Source organism: Ornithodoros turicata, unplaced genomic scaffold (assembly GCF_037126465.1).
Source record: "Ornithodoros turicata isolate Travis unplaced genomic scaffold, ASM3712646v1 Chromosome13, whole genome shotgun sequence".
Classification (NCBI taxonomy): Eukaryota; Metazoa; Arthropoda; class Arachnida; order Ixodida; family Argasidae; genus Ornithodoros; species Ornithodoros turicata.
Window position 1 is genome coordinate 4265918 of NW_026999307.1, and position 23664 is coordinate 4289581.

The 23664-nt window shown below is 43.2% G+C and overlaps 1 protein-coding gene across 1 annotated transcript; it reads right to left on the reverse strand.

Moving 5' to 3' along the window:
* Window positions 1–4074: 4074 nt before the first annotated feature.
* On the reverse strand, window positions 4075–18527 carry LOC135372062 (uncharacterized). Its single transcript, XM_064605785.1, has 4 exons — window positions 18459–18527; window positions 18264–18322; window positions 4906–5298; window positions 4075–4306 (listed from the first exon to the last, which is right to left on the reverse strand). The coding sequence occupies exons 1-4, from the start codon at window positions 18479–18481 to the stop codon at window positions 4092–4094; spliced, it is 690 nt and encodes a 229-aa protein (XP_064461855.1). The 5' UTR covers window positions 18482–18527; the 3' UTR covers window positions 4075–4091.
* Window positions 18528–23664: the final 5137 nt, after the last annotated feature.

The window sequence follows — 23664 nt, forward strand, 5'->3', positions numbered from 1 at the left end:
GCTACTCAGTACTCAAAATACTTTCCTTCCTCGTCAAGCACACTTCCCGCTGTGTCCAGATTTCCAGCTCACTGGAACTTAACCCTCATTTTTTCTCTCTCTCTCTCTCTCTCTCTCTCTCTTTTTTCCCGGAAATTCGGGAATCTGTCATTTATCCTCGTGTACGATAGGCTTGTCCCACGCCTGGCCTTGTTGTCAAAAACCAACTTCGTCAGAAAACGCTTCCTATTCATAGTGACAGCCTGCCAGGTGAATTCCCATTGGATTAGGTACAAGAGAATCCCGGCATTTATTTCCTTGGTCACCAAAGCAATAAACACGTGCCAGAGGTTGAAAAACCCGTACTGACATACTCGAGGAATTACGAAGTTTTGGGTCACAAAATATCAACAGAGTTTACTTGGGTTCACCAAGGTTCACCAAGCATTACTTGACACCAAGACCTCGAAAATGAAAGATAGGCTTAAGCATAGCGGATCAAGTTTATTCCTTTCATTTGTACGGCCACGTTCAGAATACGCGTTTCACTTACTGCTAATACTAAAGCGCTTTAAAGAGTATCTTAAATACTTCTTAGAGTATTTTGGTGCTCTACTCAAATTACTTCGGGTTTTGAGTATTTTGTACTCTATTTTAAATACTTTTTACATGGAGTATTTAGTATCTTATTTTAATTACTTTTGCGTGGTATTTTGTACAAGTCTGCTCTACGCCGAGGATAGCAGTAGAACGTAGCTTACATTGGTGGTTTTTGTCCTTGTTAGCACTCACCCTCTACCTAGTGGTCTGTCATGGCTGCATATCCTTTCCGTGTGTGTGTTGTTGCTATGTTTTCCTTTTTAGTGTAGAAAGGGTATTCATTATATGCATATTTCGCGTTATTTCGCTTGACAAAGCATCGACGGGAAGTGTGGCAGTGTTGAGCGCTCGTTCCTTCGTGCGTGTGTCCTGAGTTCGCTTTACACTGACGTTCAAGTGAAGCACACTTGTTTCGCGTACGAAGTATCGAAGTGCGATGTACGAAGTATACTCATGGTAGGAGTCCAGTTAAATTCGCCTACTTTGGGACTATTTGTCGAAGCGGATTGATTATTTCACTCGCGGCCATACCTCGTGACCGTAGCAACCGTAGGGTGAATTTTGGAGGGATTCTGAAACGATTTATTTTGAACGACATATTCTTAACCGGGGATTCCTTAGCGTTTTTACTTACGTGGGGATATTTGAGAGTATATTTTTGTGCGTTGAATTTTAAGCGTATATTCTGGGTGGTTTATTCTTAACAGTGGCTAGTAATCTGATGCGGGGTGTAGGTGACGGCAAAGCGCTGGTCGCAGTCAGCTCAGCCGGGCAACCGTTTACAGGTGTCTCCACAAGTTGCGTCATAGCAGGTTATCGTCCGAGGATTAGTCTCGTTCTTTTCCTCAATACGAGCAGTATTTGCTTGCTTTAGGTTGATCTCTGATTTGTTTGGCAGACTGTTAAATCTATGTAACGGCGTATTTTGAAATTTCGGAAAAGCACTATGACGTTAAATGAGAACCGCCTCCGATTTCGCTCTGCCGTGTTCCATTAAAAAGCGCGAATTAAAATTTAGTGCATTTTAACCAATTAGTTATCTGGTAGGTGCAAACTATCTCGCAAGAAGTTTCCGCAGGACCCTATGCACCAACTCTGAAGACTGTAGTTGTGCACCCGATACCATTTCGTAAAAAATCCATTACAAATAAAAAAAAGATGGCCAAAATATAACTTTGATCTTCATGTAAATTATTTCCCAGTAGTTAATTCCCTTTTACTGAAATTTTTATATACGTCTTTGCTCTGTTTGCCATAGACAAACCGTGCGCGATTAAAGGAAGCTGAAAGCCTGGAACGTCTTCTTCCTAAAGGATAATGTAAGTGCATGGTCTGTTAGATTTTGGGGCGCAAAGCTTTCAGTGGAACACTTAAGCATATGCACAGGTGTAAGTTATCAGTTATCTATAAACCATTGGAATCTTTTATGTACATAATGTTGTACCATGGGCAGTTGTTAAACGCTAAATTCACGGCAGCTTCCACAATGTGACCATCAGATTTCTAAAGCAGTATATTGGATATCAGAGCCTTGGACGTGTGAGATGTGAATGGGGCATCAGCCTCATTCTAATTTGTGCAATACTGCAACACCGACAACGGTGTATTAGCTCAACTGGTCAACAGGAAGAGCATCTGTGGCATCAGACACAAGGGACTTTGTGTAAAATATGGGCTACGTGGTCTTACTGGTTGTTTCACCTTTAATATCCATCACTTCAGAGCTTCGGAATCTCGGGTAAGTAAAGGCGTAAGTACGAAATCAGAGTAAATACACACATTGGAAGGGAATCGGATTTAGCATATAAAGCGACATTGATGACTATAAGTCGTTTAGTAAGTTGTGGTAGTCAGCAAATAAGCTGTTATACGAGTACTAATGTGCTTACTTGACAGATCTGTCAGCCACATCGTGCATTGTGTGCTCTGAAGCTGACTTCCCGACTGCAGAAGAGATATTCCTGCATGTTGATAACCTGGGGCTCTTTCGGGTTGTCACTGCTGAGGAGGGAGTAGCAAACATGATGGCGGCTTATCTTGTTTTCCAGATAATGTATCCGAAAAGTGTATTCAATACAGCATGCCTTTGGGAAAGGTTTGAGAAAGGCTGTTCCTTCCTGGAACAGTTACGCGGCTGAGACCCGCAGCTCTCATCTTCTTTAATAAGTTGATGAAATAGCAGAACCACTTTCCCCACTAGCTGTATTAACTACCTCGAGAATCAATATATTCCATAATGGCAATTGTGTTTCAGGTGGAGTAAATCTAGTCTATATTTCCGGTATCGAAGCAACTCAGTAAAAAGGAGACCATTTACTGATAGTTCGGCAATAAGCACGCAGGGTTTGGAACATGCTAATTTATCCACGGAGAGCATACCGAAACACCTACTCTGATCTTCATTGAAAAAGACTGATGGCAGGGACGCATGGGTTTCGGTATTCGCGGTGTTCCTTTTTCTGCGCTTCTATTATCCTCTTCGCTCTGAAACCTTACCTGCAGGTTCACATCGATGCAATGAACCGTCTTTTATGCAGGATTAATTAATTTACATTTACATTAATGTCGCAGCTATATGTAGGCCGTCTTTTTTTTATTTATCACAGATTTTTTTACAAAATGTGTATCACGTGCACAAGTACAGTCTTCACAGTTGGTGAATAGGGGGGTTGGGATGATCTGTCACAACCCCTTTAATAGTGTATTAGGCCTGGACGTTGTGTGATACTATTCACTGTACTATGGTACTCGTTAAACAATGGGGAAGAAGTGTTGAATTTGTAGTGCCGTGTTAAAACGGTAGGTGCAGTTTGGGTGTGTACAGAAAGCAATGAACGATAATAAAATATGATTGTTTTTCTTTTTTCTTTTTTGGTTTCGTGGAGCTGAAGCCGACTGACTGTGCCGCGAGATGGCACCGAGTACCATGAACACGTGATCCAGGGGATGATATAAAAAGAAGCAACACTGAGGATTGGGGGTCTTTTGTTTTGGGTGTTGCTCTTCTTCCTTGCATCTGTTTCGCTGCGGTTTCTCGACTGCTTCGAGGTGAATAAACCTTGTTCGTCACGCTTTAGCTATGTTGCGTTTTGCTTGCGGTGGGATGACGGGCGTCGTCCCGGGAGTGGGAACGTAGTAATGGAGGTTCCGCATCGTCGATCATACGTGCGACAGGTGTTAGGTGTCATCACCGCAAAGAAGGAATTGCAGCCCTGACACGAACAAAAACAACAAGCGTCACAGTATAGAAAAAACAGAAAAGAAAAATCGAATGCCTGTGTGAGGCGTTACAGTAGTCGAACAAGAGTAATGACGAGGTAGTAGTAGAAAAAGTGTAAAAAAAACTAACCAGGGAGCGTTACCACGACGAACAACCGATTAAAGTGGCAGCTGGTGCTCCCCGGGCGTGCATCATCACAGATCGAGCCACACGTTGCTCAGTCGACTTCGCTTGAAATTTGCACGTAAATGCGCTTTGCACTAGTTGCGACACATCGATTCAATTTGTTTATTCAATCGACAATAGGTACATCACCCAAGGACGTATATTTTTTCGCTATGGCGTCACTTAAAGAATCACGGAATGTAGAGTTTACGAGGCCGCTAAATATATCTAACACAATAGGCTTCACTGTACGCTCAAACAGGTACTTCTGCTTGTCATCGATAACGTGAGTGAACTCGAAGTCGACCTCTTCCAAGCAAAGCGTCTTCAAAGTGACGGCTTCTGAAAAGAGCAAGCAGAAGTATAAAACATCAATTATTCCTGATTAGGACGTTCTGTTTGGCCTTGGGACCATTCACTGTCAAGCACAATGATGCCGACTATCGTTATCTTTAGTAGCAAACGTATGCGGAGCTCACTCCTGTTTTTCAAATTGCTTACTCGTTGTTGACAATTATTCCTTCAGATATCCCTATGGCCTCGTTATTTCTGATTGTAATTACTTGATTACTTCCCGATACCTTGAACCTCCTTGTTCGAGCTTCACATTGCAGAAGAGACATGCAGAGAAGTCGATGCAGCTGCATAAGTATTGCCTTTGGTGTTGCACCTTCAAATGTTAAGCACTGTGCTGGACACTGCGAAACATTCATGTGCGAGAGTAGAGCGGGTTTCCACCGCGGTCTCAGTATTGCAAGATGTCAATTGACTTCCATCGACTTTTTCGCGAATTTTTGGTGTACACTTCACGTGCTTGGCGATACTCTAGTGTCCTACGACGCCATCGCATGTGCATTACGTGAGAAACGTTCTTGAATGCGGGAACAGTACGAACAGTGCATGCAATATGTTTTTCTTTGTACGTGCGCGGTTAGACTTACCGTTTTTGATTGACAATTGTGCTTGCACGGTGCTGTTCTTGATGGCCAATCCCATGAAGCAATAATGATTGGGTCTGAAATTGTAGCCAGCCTTCACAAAGCCGTAATAATTTATGAAGGTTCCGTTGAGAGACAAGGGACAGGTGTAGAGTTCTCCTCCGTCGTCACTACCGCTTCTGTTGCAGCTCCCCTTCCTCTTAGCCGATGTAAGACCAGTAACAATTCCGTTCCGAAATCCTCCTTCGATAACTGTGCAATTCACTGTAATGTTCACTGGAAACTCCCGAACCGATGCAGGCTCTATGCAGTTGGAGGTGCCGGATAGACCTTCATTAAGGATGCTGTCGATATACGTATCAATGCTTTCACATTGTTCTTTCGCTGCTGCGAATACTGTTAAAGAAGATTAACATCCGTTTACTACAGTTTTCTAGTACATCCGTAATAATATTTTCTTTCATAAAATCGCTAAAACAGTGCTAAACAAAGACGGGCATCACCTAACGCAGGCACTGCACTTTCAACAAATGCTTGATTGGCCGACACCCTACATATCTTACACAACACACCAGCGCCACGTCGCGCCAGCCCATAAACGCGTTTTTAGGCCGTGTTTTCAGGGAATTCATGTATTTATCAGAGTAAAAGACTGAACACGAACTAACACAATTAACTTGATCTGCCGTGCTTCCTCAAACAATAACGCGCCCCTCCCACTTTTTTTTCACACATTTTCACATTTCCTCAAAGCCTGGGATTCCTCAAACACGGCTGCACAATTTTTACAGGTTTTTAACTGTTTTCTAAAGAAACTGTTTAAAAAGAACTGTTTTCTACATTTCTTTTCTGGGTTCTTGTGCTCACGCAGTCTTCTGTTGACACTTCTGGCACTCTGTCCAATGTATACTTTTCCACGGGTACGAGGAATTTTATACACAACACTTTCTTTGGAATCCGTGAACTTTTCCTTATGTCTTATGTATGTGACATCCCTATTTTGCATAGTTCAACTTCCTTGTAAGTGAGCTTAGGCAATTGCTTTTGCGGAACACAGTGCGAAAAAATTCGGGGGTTAAGGTTGTCCGCAAAAGCAATTGCCTAAGCTCACATACAAGGAGGTTGAACTAGGCAAAATAGGAATGTCACATGCATAAGGCATAAGGAAAAGTTCACGGATTGCAAAGAAAATGTTGTGTATAAAATTCCTCTCACTGTGGAAAAGTATGGGTCGGGCACACTGCCAGATGTGTCAACACAAGACTGCGTGAGCACAAGAATGCAAAAAAAAAAAATGTAGAAAGCAGTTCTTTAGTAGAACATTTAAAAACCTCTAACAATTGTGCAGCCGTGTTTGAGGAAACCCAGGTTTTAAGGAAATGTAGTGGGAGGGGCCCGTTATTGTTTCAGAAAGCAAGGCAGATCATATTTGTTGCAGATAGTCGTGTTAGTTCGTGTTCAATCTTTTACGCTGATAAGCTACATGAATTCATTGAAAACACGACCTAAAAACGTGTTTATGGGATGGCGCGGCATGGCACTGGTGTATTGTGTAATATGTGTAGGGTGTAGGCTCATTAAACCTTTGCTTAAAGCGTAGTGTGTCCAGTGTTGTCCTTATTTGTTTTAGCACTGTTTTAGTCATTTTATTATATGTGACCAAACGGCCCAAATTGGTACTTTATTCAACGACAGTTTCTTTGTAACGGTGAGACTGAGACACAGACGAATACGCCAAAAAATATGTAAAAGTATATTAGGTAATCTTTCACAATACGCCTTTCCCGTCGCTCCTCCCCTTTCAGCTCTGGCTCATGATTGTCATGGAAACCTGTTTTATCAGCACCATTTTGTGAGCAGACTGTTAACACTGGTTCATTCAAGGGCGAGTTATAACCACTGATCTCGATTGTAAAAGGCTGGATCGCGGATGGGGAGCGCGTGCGTGAGGAAACCGGCCGCCATCTTACTGTACCCACAACAGTCGCCGCAGCGATCATGGCAACTTCTTGCAATTACGGTCGTACCAACCGTACTGGCAAGGATACAGGGCCTAAATTTCTACAGGTGAGTAATTCTTTATCAAGGAATAAATAGGCGTCCATTCTGTATATTTAGTTGACCATTATGAAGTGTTTTTTTGTTCAAAACGAGCACTGGATGCAGGTTGCTTGATCGCTCTTCCGAGGTTCAATCGAGCACACTTGCATGTTACCTGGTGGCAAATACAGTTTGAGTGCATAATGTGCTTGAAAGAACATGTTAAAGTACACTGGTAGTGTTGTCATCAATATATGTGCGAGCACTCGAGCGCTTTTTTGCATGCAGTGCTAGCATGGTACACGGTGTTCTCTACGGAAGCGAGTGCACATTCATTTCTTTGAATTACCTTCGCGCACAAGTTCGGTATTACGTCGTAATTAGACCAAGATTGTCACCTTTTTTCATGTATTGGTATTGTTTTGTGCCTTGGTTTGATTTGTGACACAGAATGCTACGTGACGGTGGTGTGGCGCGACTTGGATAACGCCTTGTGTCTCACCTGTATCGTCAGCTTGTTACGATAATAATAATTTGTAGCGTGCCGTGCTATTTGTAGCAGTTTTTAAGGCAAAAGTGGTGTCTCGTCAATACAGGTTTCGTCATGTGGACTACCCAGTGAATAATCTGTGCAGTGTGATACGACTGGGTGTACAGATAAGTATCAAGTTCCTCATCCACTGGTTTCTACTTTACAGGAAGGAACCACCTCAGTGCACACACTGTGGTTAGCCTCTCTCAAATTTACACATTTTCATACATGTTGACATCACCCAGCAATATAATCATTATAATTCTTTTTAGAAGAGTTCCCCATATTCTTTTTAGAATAGGTTTTAATCTTTTCAATATTTAGAAGATACAGGGATTGTAAGCCATGTTTTAAACTGATGTTTTAACATTTGTCCAATGCATTTATTAAACAACATTCATTTTTAACTGGTTGCACCCAAACCAATGTTCTGATGTATTATTGCCTTTGTTGTCGATGCACCATAAAAATTGGAATAATCATCAATACAGGTTACTTCACAGCTGCCTCGACATACTCAAGAAATGGGTGCAGAACCTGCGTAATGCCCACAAACTTTGACTACCACAGTACCTCCAGAAAGTAAAAGCATATGTGTCACATGGGATTTTTAAAGGCATTCACAGTATATAATACCTTGTGTGAACTGTTGTAGATCTAAGCAGCCTCTACAGTACACTCTCAGAAATTAAAACATGTCAGGGAACTGTGATAATCGTTTCAGTTAATAGGCATGCACATATATGCTATAAGAAGAAATTTACTTATTGAGGATGCATTTCTCTGGTACTGATGTTGTTTACATCTACCGTTGATCACATTAAATTTAAAATTCAGCATATATGAGAAAATATCAGGAGGGAAGTTGCTATTCTTTGCTCATTCCAACCTAAAATTGAGTGCTACAAATTTAGAGAGTGTACCTGTCCATTGTCATCCCTAAAATATATATTGTCATTGTAGGAAGGTCACAAAACAATAAATGTATAGTCTTTTGCGACCTCCCTGCACGTTCATTGTATCCTGAAATGCATAAGTGCAAGAAATAAATGTTGAACTTGAAAAATGTATACTCTCTTTACTCATCATCAGTGATCTTCTTTACAAAAGCATATCGTGTTAGACTTTTTTGTTTACGCTTCACAGACAGGATACACGAGGTCCAAAATGACAAAAGCACAACTGTTTCAACCTCCAAATCGTTCTGTTGCAATTTGCAGACCATACGTGTGTAGTGCAAGAGGGCCCCTGCACATCAAAGGGTAAGATGGGAGTCATTAATGAAAGTGGTTCCTATGAGAGACTTCGATGCTGAAGAAAATTGTGCAAACTGCGGAAAGTGCCATAGAAGGTCTCCAGAAAGTGTGTCTGGTCTCACAACGGTGCCCCTTTTAGATGACGATGATACTGATTGGTGTTTCAGATGTGGAGCTGCATTTTTTGTAACGTGCTCCACATAGTAACGTGCTCCACATAACAAGCATGACAAAGCCAGTGCTGGATGGACATTCAGTTTGGCACAACCGCGCCTGCAAATACGCAGAACAAATGAAGGAAGCAACAAACAAACATAGAAGGGCTGTACTGCAAAAAGAGATAAGTCCCGTGTCTCAAGCAGGTGTCACCACTTCCTAAGTAAGTTAATTGATTAAGCTTACATCACTACCTGACTAACTGTTCTAACGAGCGCGAACGAATTGCGTGAAGTAATTATTTGAGCTGCTTGGCGGTGTGTCCATATGTGCGAGGCATGGCACCCATGTCGTTCACTAAAAGACTCTTTCTGCGGCGATGCTTGATATAAATCATACTAAGCGCATACACGGCTAAAACAACGGCTGAGAGTCTACAGAACGATATCTTTCTGTCATGCGAGTATATCTTTTCCCGGACCGTTCGTGACGGAAAAATTTTTGTCCAGAACGCAGCACAGGATATTATATACATGGTTGTTGTTAACCTCACATCGTTTCTTATTGAAATATTGGCTGGGAAACGTGCTGTAGTACAATTCCCAGCGCTGCACTGCAGTGACAGTCTAGTTTCGGAATGCAAAATATAACGTTATTAAGAATCGAAAAGCAGGGCACCTGCGAAACACTGTTAGGATACATCAGTATACTGGCACCTTACAAAATCGCGTGACGACAAACAATGATCAACGCCTGTAGCGCAATAAATACTCACAATCTCTGTTGCCTCCCATTGTTTCCAATGGGCACACACAGCGTTTTAGGGCCCACCAACATGGCGGCCCGAATGCGTACCTCTCTCCCACGAGCCCCTCTCCCATACGCGATCCAGCCTTTATACATAGAGATCAGTGGTTATAACCGTTGCGTTGCCAACCTGCACCTGCATGTTCTCCAGAACAGACAGCGAATTTTTCCAGGTGGCCCTACGCTGTATCTCCGCGAAGGGGCGCTCGTTGATCAGCCACTCAAATTTCCACGGGTTGTGACAATTAACAACGTACCACAACATGTATCTCGCACAGTCTATAGATGTGTTCATTTAGAAAACGCTGGTTTCTCCTCAGCCGCAGTGGTAGGACAGGCAGTAGGTAGGACAGTGGTGGTATCGGTAGAGTGAGAAGGGATTTCTCCGATGCCCCTCTCCGTGAAATTAATACAGCGTGGCTTCACCGAGGTATCAAAAGTGCGTTGAAGAAATGTTTTCGCATTTGAAATAATTATTCGCACATGTGTGCTCATTTCACATGAAAACTCCGTGATGGATGTCGCGAAGTAGGTTCTCTTTGAGCGCTTAAAATAATAAGGACGGCTTTAAATAAGAGCAGGCTCAGATTCTGCTATCTCATATTTCGTTGAAAACCTGCCGTTTAAAAGTTCGGTCATCTAGAAATTAATTTGAGGCATTTATTCTGAGGCATTCGTCAGAAGAATGACTCACTGGAACGGACACAGACGGAGCGTGTCGAGCCGAGTTAAAGTTCCACTCCTGCTATTACCACGTGGTATTACCACGTAACAAATGCGAGGAATGCGATAACAGCCTTTGTTCGTTGGACCGTATTCTGACAGGCGAAATGAATTCGTTCATTGTATACATATTACCCACTTATTTGTGTCTTTATGAAGTTTCACTAATTTTATTGGAATTGTTGGAAGTGGCATGATTTGTGGCATGCTTATATTCTCGCGAATCGTTAAGTAAGTACCTAAATGTGTAATGGAAACCGCTGAGCCATAACGTCACGAAAAATTTCATAGGGTATATTAAAGTTCACTTTGCTGTCGGCTACGGAGTAAGTACTGTTCCTTGGTTTTCTGTGAATCGCTGCACGGTGAAGCCACTCATTGTCTTCCAAGAAATATCGCCGTGTAATAAATAGTGATGGGAATTGATGATCTGAGGCTGGAAGACATACAAAGGACAAATATATAGAAAGCCTCTAGTACCTAGGAAATAATGATGAAAGAGGGATGTCAGTCCTACAGCTGGCTAACCTTTTCAGTGACTTCCTTCTTTTCGTTGTCTGACATGCTGGAACGGACATCCTCTCTCGCTTCGAGATAGTTTATTTCTAGACTTTTCTAACGATGTGTTCTATTTGAAGACAATGTTCAGGGCGTCTTTTTTTTTATCTGTACAGATTTCAGCAAACAATGTAAGGACTATAGACATCCTGTTTTCACTTCTATCATCTCTGGCCGTCGGACATCCTTGGCCATCTGTTGGTCAGCCGTCGAATGCCTAATTACCTAAAAATGGTTAATTTACTTTTTAATTATCAAAGCTACGAAGGTATCCCAATGAGAACATCTGTTCCTTTCGGTTACCTGATATCCTAGCCGTTTTCAGAACAAAAATCTGTTGGGCAGATCATCCGCAAAAAATTCGCGAAGGAACACCTTTCTTTTTTTCTTTATTGTGTTCATTGCGCATCTTCGGAGAGCGTCTTTCCTTCACCCCCCAATGTGAGAGCGTGAAGAAGCACAGTGCCGCCTCATGCGTCGGAGATGAGCTTTAACGTGCGGAAACAAAAAAAAACCACATGTATCAGGTGACGCGATCGGAACTGCCCTTATCTTGGGTTGCATTTTCTGTTTTGTTTTAATCTCTTTCCAGGACCCAAGAGGCGACAGTGTGCTCTTTCGCTCTCTCACATTGGCTGTGAAGGGAAAACGGGTCTCCGAAGATGCCCATTGGACAAAATAAAAAGAAAAATGTGTTCCTTCACGATTTTTTTGCGGACGATCTACCGAACGTATTTTTGTTCTGAAAACGGCTACGATATCAGGTGACCGAAAGGAACAGATGTTCCACAGATGTTCATTGGAACAACTTCGTAGCTCTTGTAACTAAGTTACTTAACGATTTTTAGGTCGAGCAACATATGGCCAAGAACGTCCGCTGGCCCAGAGATGATAGAAGTGAAAACAGCACGTCTCTAGCCCATAATATTTTTATGAATAAATCTGCCTCGAAAAAAAGAAAAGGACGCCCTGTATATTTCACCGTCACTGGTGTAACCATGTAGCTGTGAAATGGAGACAAAGGAATTTTGGCGGTGGATGAAGCCTTCTCTTCTATGGTTATCCACAATGAGCCGTGTTACCTCCGTTTGCTGGGACACAGATCTCTTGTGAAGGTAGTTTGATTTACTGCACTTTCCTGATGGCTAAGTTGGAAGGCTTTTCCATCATAGATTAGAAAGCGGGGATATATCTACGTGAATACATGATGCAGGCCGCTTAGCTGTTGTATAAGGTGCTTTATGAGAATGCTGATGCTCGGTTCTGCGCACAATTAGCGCATTTCATACCTCCACTTGTGTAGGGTAAGCTGGGGCAAGATGCGCCACGGGGCAAGACGCGACATTTTTTGCTAAACGCCGCCTGTCTCAGAGACGCGTTGCTCCCTGCGCGTGAAATTTTACTCTTAGGTGGCTGTGCATGTCCGTTTCATTGCACGCGAGAATTGTCAGGATTGGTATATGCGTTGAAGATAGAGAGGGAGAAAAAAAGGTTACTTTTGCTGGGAATGTCAAATCCAAGACCCGCCAAAAAAGTATGATCTTTTGTAGTCCTTTTTCTTCTCAACAAAAAGCATTCTGTGTTCTCCGTTTCCACTACTATGGACATAAGTGACACCAGACATGCTAGCTCAAATATGAAACGATTAGTAGCTGTATGCAGTGCGTCCGAAAGAGTGCATATTGAGCATTTGTGAAAACCATGTGAAATTGCCCGTTCAGATGTGTATTTTAAATTTATCTCAAGGTTCTATGTTCATGACAATATAATTTTTTTAAACATAAGATTTTGAAATCGGGGGATTCTTTTTGGTGGTATATACAGGGTGTCCCGGCTGACATGCACTCGAGTCTGAGAAAACACGGTGAGTCAACGGCTAATTGAAACTGCAGAATATTGTGCGGAATCGCATGTTGTAATCTGAATTTTTTATTGGGCACCGATTAAATACTTAGGCGCAATTAATTAGTTAAAGTTTTAACTACAGGACTTTCTGATTATATTCTTTCTGATGGTTGAGGACAGAATAGACGATGGGCGAAAAGATAATAATGTATAATAAAAAATGGAAGATCCATTGGTGGATCATTTGAAGCCTTTCATGTCTTCCTTTGATTCCTCGTTTCTGTTTTGCTTCTTTCCTTTGATTCCGTCTTTTACTTCCTCCTTTTGCGTTTCGGTGTCCGTATTAGCGTTTACCTTCAGGGTTATGCTAGCGCATTTACAAGTGATCCACCAATGCATCTTCCTAGAGTTTTTTGAAGGCTTCGGCCACCTTACGCAACGAACGAGACATCAAAGTTCTCGGCCTTCCACGGTCTCGTTTGCGCGATTCGGCGTTGAACCGCGGCGTCTACAGCCAGGCGTTGCTTACGTTGCTCTTCAGTCTCGGCAGCCCATCGCCGTCGATCGCATTCTGTTTTCCTCAGGTCCCCCAAACTCACCTCGGAAAAGCGTGCAACGAAGAAGGCCGCCACTAGATACCCCACTGTTGCCGTTCCGGATCACTTCAGCGCGCTAAGTTTGGCGGCAAAATGTTTTTGTTGTTTCTGCGAATGAATCTAGTCTTTATATGTCCAAATAAAACGCGTATAACAACTTTCTCGGTCGTATTTCACTTTTTGGTCCGTTTTTAAGCGTGTTGAGCGATCGGTAGGATCTAGTGCACGGCTGCGTGCATCACATAGCGTACCTGTCGTACCAGGCGCCGCAGGCGCTGCAGTCGTCCATTTCTCCTTCGGTGACTTGGCCTGGCTTGGATTGTGCTTCAACTGGATCTTTAGCGCGCTACAATCCACGCAAGCCAACGTCTGGTAACAATGGGGTATCTAAGGGCGGCCTCCGGCATTGCACGCATCGGGATAGGAACAAATACATGGGAAAATGGCGACCTTGGGGGACCTGGTTTTCCTTTGCCGACTACTTGACCCACTCGTGCTTGGTTCGTACTCCATTGTGTACTTCAAACTTCCTCCCGCACGCTCAGACTTGCCCGCGCATCTGGCACCAGTGTTGCCACACTCGTCGGAGGAAAAGTATGGAGATCACTTATTAGAACCTATGGAGACTTCCGTAAAAATCTGTAGATGGCAGTAAAACATATAATTTGCTTAATTAACGTCGTTTTAGGCCAGGAGTTTGTGCGTTTCATCGTCTGACATTTTCTATTTCGCTCATGGAAGTAACGGAAATATGTGATGGCAAAAGTTACTGGGGCTCTGGGCAGAATGGGTTGGCTCTCCCGGGTTCGAATCCTGGCACCGGCTGTGCTGTCTAGGAAGAACCGAGCAACAAGCCTTCAGGCAAACCGCTCTGAAATGGCACACCACCGCCACCACCTGTTCGTCGGTGTCAATGCCCCGCGACTGCGCGACATCTGTTTGCTTCCAATGGAGGCAGCAAAAATATCAAAAAATCAAGCATCATCATCAGACGAATCACAGCATCTAACCATGATGGTTAGTATACACACCGTGTGATTAAGTGCGAACAGCTTCCATGTCACGAGTGATATGAAAGATGATACTGACAGTCATTTTTTGACACGAACACCATGAAGCAAACATGAAATTAAAATTTCGTTGTTTTTTCATCCGAGAGTAGCCCATTGTGAATCGGGCTTTTCGTCACAGCTTTGTTAACGATTGTCCAAAAATCTGACAACATAGTGTAAACGCAGGGTAGCTGGTGCATGAAATCCATGATGAAACAATCCTTAGCATGTGATCATACAGGAACATACACAACGATCGTTGTCTATGTTCGTGTATTTTGTGTAGCCCACGCTAGGCTTCTTTCATCACGGAGTCAAAAAGTCTGTAGCTTTCAGAATTAATCTGTAGATATGTAGATGTTGCCGAAAATTTGTGGATCTCCATACAAATCTGTAGATGTGGCAACGCTGTCTGGCACGCCCTCAGCCCGTTAGAATCATAAGGAGAGAGGCTAGAAGAAAAGGTGAGAGAGCGCAAATGAGGGAGAGCAAAGCGGATGAACTAGAGCACTAGAAAAACAAGTTTCAGAATACCGCCAACCACTTGGCTTGACTTGGCCTCACCTGACGTATGTAGGCAACGCAACCATTTCCCTTCCACGCCAATATAGCCCGCTGTGTTAACGCTCCGCGACAAGTTCAATTTTATGTAAACTCGCGTGAGATTACCTGTGCAAAACAATCCCAGATGATACAGAAACTACTGTGCGTACAGATATACGGACCTGGACAATCACAAAGCGAAAAAGTTTTCCTAATATAATCTCAGTTATGCAATAATTTGATTAAAAAACACAGACGTCAGACCGTAGTGTTTTAATTAACAGTGCCAGTAATCAACGGTATATCCAAATGAATAAATAAGGTGGATCACCGTCACGTGGGTGGATTCGGCCAATAGCAATCGCCGCGGCGAGGGAAAAGGCTGGCAGTACTCTGAAACTTGTTTTTCTAGTGCTCTAGGATGAACGGAGGAGCTTTTCCTCGTCAACGGTAAGCAACAGCTCATCCAGAGCTGTTTATTAGGAGAGTTTCGCCACTGGGAGGAGCCTGTCTCAAAGCGCGCCATTTGACGTCATACGATAGGCGGCGCCAAGGCCAGTCGCACCATTTTGGGTCAGCGCTATCGCCTTGAAATATCCCATTCCACCAGATTGGAGCAGAGGTACAGCTTTGAAATCCCCCCTTGCCGCCACGGCTAGCCTTTCATCCAGTTCCAGTTCCACATCAGAGCGACGACGGCTCTGATGTCACGGCGGCTCCCCGTCTCGGGGCGGCAAAAGATCACAGAATGGCCAAACTCTCCTCATAAACGGCTCCGAGCACGGCCATATTGTAGCGCACGTGAGCTGAAAAAGCTCCAGTACTTATATAGCCAAGTACGCTATCAAAGCCAATCCATGATGGGCACGCAAAATGGTGGATTCCAGGTATCAGCTGTTTCACGCACGTGATTTCACGTACTCCAAATTACACTCTTCGATTACATTGAAATGCTGTTGTCACAGTACGATTGGTTTGACTGCACTACGTCTCTACCTCTTCGGAAATGAAATTTACATCACCCCAAAAGCGTAATCCTCGCCTAGTATCGCCTAACGAGAATAAGTATAAATGTGAACACCATGACTACGTTGTTCAGGCGTGGTGCGTACGATCATTTTTGTCAGAAGCAGTATTTTTAAGCATTTCAACTGGCGGTCTGCTGTTGTATACATGCTGATATTGTATATATATATCTATTGCATCTATCGCACCTTCGTCGTCATTTGACACACACCTTGATATTCCCCGTGCACCACACATTTGCAAACCTCCTGCACTATAAACATTTTTCGCAGTAACAACAGCATGCGTGTGATACGCAAAGAATAAATGTCAGGCATGTTACCTAAAATATATTGTGACCGTCTGGCCCACAAATAACTGCAACAGCAAATGAAACCGGTAAACGAGAGTAATATATTATTAGCACAATGCAGCGTAATACAAATCGTACAGTGGAAGTGATTGTAGTAAAAGAAAGGGAACAAGAAGAAATAAACCGTGACTACGAATGTAAAGGTGACACAACAGTCCGAGCGAGTCTGGCATAGTTTTGTATTTTCACAGGAAACTCTCTGCAGATAACTTTTTCTCGCTTTGCATTGCTAGAATTCTTGACGCAGATGCTCCCAACTTTTGTTGACTTCATGGTGTTCGGGCTAGTACAAATACTGCACATGTGACACACATCAAACAAAACAGGTACTGCTTCTGTGTCATGTGATGTGCAAACAAAAAAAATGTAATATGATAGGAAGCTTGTAATAAACACATTTTAAAATCTTCCTTCTTATTGTCCTCCATCCTACTGCAATGCTATTGGAATTCTTGTACTGATATCAAAACCATTCATTGTAGACTACATGGAGCGTCATCTGTGTCAAATACGAATCACGCACTACTGTTGTAGGCTAGCCCTCTATTACCAGGCATTTTATATTATCATTCATGGAACACAGTGCGAAAAAATTCGGGGGTTAAGGTTGTCCGCAAAAGCAATCTAAAGTTCTGCGCAATCTAACCCTCTTGCTACAAGGAGAGGCGTCCGAGTGTGGCATACTGTTTTTTGGCGTTTTGATCTGCCTGTAGCACGGTCGGTTGCCAGCCGATAAAGCAGGATTGGCCGTGCAAGAGCGTTCCTCTTTTAAATCCAACTCAATACAGTACAAGTGTTATGACGTCAAATTCTCTGCGTGTGTGATGCCACAGCGAAATTATCTAGATCTTCGAAAAATATGTTTTTCCTAAGTGAACAGAAGATTGGCTAGACCTGCAAATTTTCTCCAAAGTTGCCAACGCTGCACCCAGCAAGCGCGCAGGCTGGTTTCTTCTCAGCCGCAGTGGTAGGACAGGGAGAGGGCGTATCGGTAGAGTGAGAAGGGATTTCACCGATGCCCCTCTCCCTGAAATTAATGCAGCGTGGCTTCACCGAGGCATCAAAAGTGCGTTGAAATGTTTTCGCATATGAAATAATTATTCGCACATGTGTGCTCATTTCACATCAAAACTCCGTGATGGATGTCGTGAAGTAGGTTCTCTTTCAGCGCTTAAAATAATGAGGACGGCTTTAAATAAGAGCAGGCTCAGATTCTGCTATCTCATATTTCGTTGAAAACCTGCCGTTCACAAGTTCGGTCATCTAAAAATTAATTTTAGGCATTTATTATTCAAACAATTGACATATTCTGTTCGACAGAACGACCGCGTGGCTGTATAACCCACCTTTACGAATCTAATCTCGGCTGCTCTCATAGAGCATTTTTTTAATATGTATATATAACCTGTATCTATTGAAAACCAAAAGATCTGAATGCGAGAGTGCAGTTACCGCTGCAGGACGAAAAAAATTAGAGAAGAGAAAATCAGAGAGAGAGAGAGAGAGATTTAAGACCTGGATGTTTTTACAAATTTTACACGGGGGTAAGATACGAAGGTGGAGCCTTTTTTATGGAAGGGAAATTAATGTGATGCTTTTCAAATACATTTAAATGCTGATCCTTGTGTTCGTCCCGAAAATGATGATGAGAACAAGAAAATAATAGAGACGTGAGTCGCGACAAGGTTCGCGAAATTTCACTACCGCTCTGCAGTCATTAAGACATCTTGACTATTGTACGAGCAAATGTTGTGCCAACGGACTGGAATGCAGACCTCCTTTAAAAACTCTACGGGTAGTGGTGAAGGGTTAGGCGATTACGACCCTGAAAATATCCACATCGTGCGCTTCCAACGTTAGGAACAAAATACTCACGTGTGATTGGCGAAGCCACGAAGACCACGAGGAGGGATATCGTCAGCACTCGATCCAATCTAGATGTACACGGACGCGGTGTTTGAACATGCAACAATTTCTAAGACATGTAAATACGCCATTTCAAACAAGCGTACAATCCTTGAATGTTGATACGAGGAGAGATTGAATAAATACGTCAGAAGAATGACTCACTGGAACGGACACTTAAGCAGCATGTCGAGCCGCGTTAAAGTTCCACTTCTGCAGACGGCGCTAACTAGGTTCTGCAGTTGCCTATAGTTGTGGAATTACCACGTAACAAATCATATAGAGGAATGCGATAGCAGCCTTTGTTCGTTGGACCGTATTTTGACAGGAGAAATGAATTCGTTCATTGTATACATATTACCCACTTATGTGTATCTTGATGAACTTTCACTAATTTAATTGGAACTGTTGGAAGTAGCATGACTTGCGGCATGCGGATTCTCGCGAATCATGAAGTAATTACCTAAATGTGTCATGGAAACCACTGAGCCCTAATATCACGGAAAATTTCATAGGGGTATTAAAGTTCAATTTGCTGTCGGCTACAGAGTATGTATTGTTCCTTGCTTTTCTGTGAATTGTTGCACGGTGAAGCCACTCATTGTCTTCCAAGAAATATCGCCGTCACAGTACTGGGAATTGATGATCTGAAGCTGGAAGACATACAAAGGACAAATATATAGAAAGCATCTAGTACCTAGGAAATAATGACGAAAGAAGGAAGTCAGCCCTGCAGCTGGCTAACCTTTTCAGTGACTTCCTTCTCTCATCAATAATAAACGTTGTCTGACATGCTCAAACAGACATCCTCTCTAGCTTTGAGATAGTTTATTTCTAGACTTTTCTAACGATGTGTTCTATTTGAAGACCATGTACAGGGTGTCTTTTTTTGTCGGTACAGATTTTTCATTATAAAATGTAAGGACTATAGACATCATGTTTTCACTTCTATCATCTCTGGGCCGTCGGACATCCTTGGCCATCTGTTGGTCAGCCGTCGAATGCCTAATTACCTAAAAATCGTTAATTTACTTTTTAATTATAAAAGCTACGAAGCTGTCTCAATGAGAACATCTGTTCCTTTCGGTCACCTGATATCGTAGCCGTTTACAGAACAAAAATCCGTTGTGCAGATCGTCCGCAAAAAAATTCGTTAAGGAATACCTGTTTTTTCTTTATTTTATTCATTGCGCATCTTCGGAGAGGCATCTTTCCTTCACCCCCCCAATGTGAGAGGGTGAAGGAGCACAGTGCCGCCTCATGCGTCGAAGATGAGCTGTAACGTGCGGAAACAAAACAAAAACACATGTATCTGGTGACGCTATTGGAACTGCCCTTACCTTGGGTTGCATTTTCTGTTTTCTTTTAATCTTTTTCCAGGACGCAAGAGGCGACAGTGCGCTCTTTCACCCTCTCACATTGGCGGTGAAGGAAAAACGGGTCTCCGAAGATGCCCATTGAACAAAATAAAGAAAAAAAAATGTGTTCCTGCACGATTTTTTTTTTTTGCGGGCGATCTACCGAACGGATCTTTGTTCCGAAAACGGCTACGATATCAGGTGACCGAAAACAACATATGTTCATTGAACAACTTCGTAGCTCTTATAACTAAAAAGTTACTTAACGACTTTTAGGTCGAGCAACATATAGCCAAGAACGTCCGCCGGCCTAGAGATGAAAGAAGTGAAAACAGCATGTCTCTAGCCCTTATTGTTTTTTGTTTTGTTTTTATGAAAAATCTGCATCGAAAAAAAGAAAGACGCCCTGTATATTTCACCATCACTGGTATAACCATGTAGCTGTGCAATGGAGATAAAGCAGTTTTGGCGGTAGATGAAGCCTTCTCGTCAATGAGCCGTGTTACCTTCGTTTGCTGGGACACAAATATCTTGTGAAGGTAGTTTGATTTACTACACTTTCCTGATGGCTAAGTTGCAAGGCTTCTCCATCATACATTAGATATGGATATTAGAGAGATTAGATAGATTGACGTAGATATCTACGTCAATACATGATGAAGGCCGCTTAGCTGTTGTATAATGTGCTTTATGAGAATGCTAATGCTCGGTTCTGCGCACAATTAGCACTTCATACCTCCACTTGTGTAGGGTAAGGTGGGGTAAGATGAGCTACGGGGCAACATGCGACATTTTTTGCTAAACGCCACCTGTCTCATTGCTCGCATTGCTCCCTGCGAAATTTTACTCATAGGCGGCTGTGCATGTCCGCTTTATTGCACGCGAGAATTGTCAGGATTGGTGTATGGGTTGAAGAGAGAGTGAGAAAAAATGCTACTTTTGCCTGGAATGTAAAGATCCGCCAAAAAGGTACGATTTTCTGTAGTCTTTTTTCTTGTCAATAAAAATAATTCTGTGTTCTCCGTTTCAACTACTGTGGACATAAGTAACACCATACATGCTAGCTCAAATATGAAACGATTAGTAGATGTATGCAGTGCGTCCGGAGGAGGGCATATTCAGCATTTGTGAAAACCATGTAAAATTGCCTGTTCAGATGTGTATTTTAAATTTACCTCAAGGTTCTATGTTCATGACAATATAATTTTTTCAAAGAGAAGATTTTGAAATCAGGTGATTCTCTTTGGTGGAATATACAGGGTGTCCCGGCTGACATGCACTGGGGTCTGAGAAAACACGGTGAGTCAACGACGAATTAAAACTGCAGAATATTGTGCGGAATTGAGCGTTGTAATCTGAATTTTTCCATGGGCACCGATTAAATACTTAGGCGCAATTAATTTTGGAAGATCCATTGGTGGATCATTTGAAGCCTTTCGTTCCTTCCTTTGCTTCCTCGTTTCTGTTTTGCTTCTTTTCTTTGATTCCTTCTTTAACTTCCTCCTTTTGCGTTTCGGGGTCCGTGTTAGCGTTTACCCTAAGGGTTACGCTAGCGCATTTCCAAGGGATCCACCAATGCATCTCCCTAGCTATAGAGCTTTTTAAAAGGTTCGGCCACCCTAAGTAACGAACGAGACATCAAAGTTCTCGTTCTTCCACGGTCTCGTTTGGGCGCTTCGGCGTTGAACCGCGGCGTCCACAGCCAGGCGTTGCTTACGTTGCTCTTCAGTCTCGGCAGCCCATCGCCGTCGATCGCATTCTGTTTTCCTTTGCCGACTACTTGGCCCACTCGTGCTTGGTTCGCACTCCATTGTGTACTTCAAACTTCCTCCCGCACGCTCAGACTTGCCCGCGCATCTGCCGCCAGTGTTGCCACACTCGTCGGAGGAAAAGTATGGAGATCACTTATTAAAACGTATGGAGACTTCCGTAAAAATCTGATGATAGATGGCAGTAAAACATCGTTTTAGGCCAGGAGTTTGTGCGTTTCATCGTCTGACATTTTCTATTTCGCTCATGGAAGTAATGGAAATATGTGATGGCAAAAGTTATTGGGGATCTGCGCAGAATGGCTTTGCTCTCCCGGATTCGAATCCTGGCGCCGGCTGTGCTTTCTAGGAAGAACTGAACAACAAGCCGGCAGGCAAACCGTTCTGAAATGGCACACCACCACCACCACCTGTTCGTCGGTGTCAATGTCCCGGCGACTGCGCGAGGTCTATTTGCTTCCACTGGAGGCAGCACGAATAAGAAAAAATCAAGCATCATCATCAAACAAATCACTACATCTAACCATGATGGTTGGTATACACACCGTGTGATTCAGTGCGAACAGCTTCCATGTCACGAGTGATACAAAATATGAGAGATGATACTGACAGTCATTTTTGTTTATACGCACATCATGAAACAAACGTGAAATTAAAAATTCGTTGTTTTTTCATCCGAGAGTAGCCCATTGTGAATCGGGCTTCTCGTCACAACTTTGTTAACGATTGTCAAAAAATCTGACAACATAGCGTAAGCGCAGGGTAGCTGGTGCATGAAATTCATGATGAAACAAGTCATAGCATGTGAACATACAGGAACATACACAACGATCGTTGTGTATGTTCGTGTATTGTGTAGCCCACGCTAGGCTTCCTTCATCACGGAGTCAAAAAGTCTGTAGCTTTCAGAATTAAGCTGTAGATATGTAGATGTTGCCGAAAATTTGTGGATCTCCATACAAATCTGTAGATGTGGCAACACTGTCTTGCACGCCCTCAGCCCGTTAGAATCATAAGGAGAGAGGCTAGAAGAAAAGGTGAGAGAGCGCAAAAGAGGGAGAGCAAAGCGGATGAACTAGAGCACTAGAAAAACAAGTTTCAGAATACCGCCAACCGCTTGGCTTGACTTGGCCTCACCTGACGTAACTAGGCAACGCAACTATTTCCCCTCCACGCCAATATGGGCCGCTGTGTTAACGCTCCGCGACAAATTCAATTTTATGTAAGCTCGCGTGAGATTACCTGTGCAACACAATCCTAGATGGTGCAGAAACTACTGTGCGTACAGATAAACGGACCTGGACTATCACAAAGCGAAAAAATTCTCCTAGGTAGCGATAATATAATCTCAGTTATACAATAATTTGATTTAAAAACACAGACGTCAGACCGTAGTGTTTTAATTAACAGAGCCAGTGAGCAACAGCAGCATTACATGTACAACAGATATCCGAATGAATAAATAATTGGAAGGGATAAGGTGGATCACGGTCACGTGGGTGGATTCGGCCAATAGCCATCGCCGCGGCGAGGGAAAAGGCTGGCGGTACTCTGAAACTTGTTTTTCTAGTGCTCTAGGATGAACGGAGGAGCTTTTCCTCCTCAACGGCACAGAACAGCTCGTCCAGAGCTCTTTATTAGGAGAGATTGGCCATTGGGAGGAGCCTGTCTCAAAGCGCGCCATTTGGCGTCATACGATAGGCGGCGCCAAGGCCAGTCGCCACCATTTTGGGTCAGCGCTATCGCCTTGAAATATCCCATTCCGCCATTTTGGAGCAGAGGCACAGCCTTGAAATCCCCCTTGCCGCCACGGCTCGCCTTTCATCTAGTTCAAGTGGGCGGAGCGACGACGGCTCTGACGTCACGGCGGCTCCCCTTCTCCGGGCGGCAAAAGATCACAGAATGACCAAACTCCCCTCATAAACGGCTCCGAGCACGGCCATATTGTAGCGCTTATATACTTATATATACTTACACTTATATGGCCAAGTACCCCATCAATGCCAATCCATGATGGGAACGCGAGATGGTGGATTTCAGGTAGCAGCTGTTTCACGCACGTGATTTCACGTACTCCAAAATACACTCTTGGATTACATTGAAATGCTGTTGTCACAGTACGACTGGTTTGACTGCACTACGTCTCTACCTCTTCGGAAATGAAATTTACATCACCTCAAAAGCGTAATCCTCGCCTAGTATCGCCTAACGAGAATAAGTATAAATGTGAACACCGCGACTACG

Excerpts from the sequence above, each read along its gene's own strand:
- LOC135372062 (XM_064605785.1), bottom strand. The coding sequence starts at position 18,481 with ATGCTGCTTAAGTGTCCGTTCCA. Across the intron at positions 18,323-18,458 it reads CTGCTTAAGTGTCCGTTCCA|ATTGGATCGAGTGCTGACGA; the intron begins GTGAGTCATTCT and ends GTGTACATCTAG. Across the intron at positions 4,307-4,905 it reads ACAATTGTCAATCAAAAACG|AAGCCGTCACTTTGAAGACG; the intron begins GTAAGTCTAACC and ends TGCTCTTTTCAG.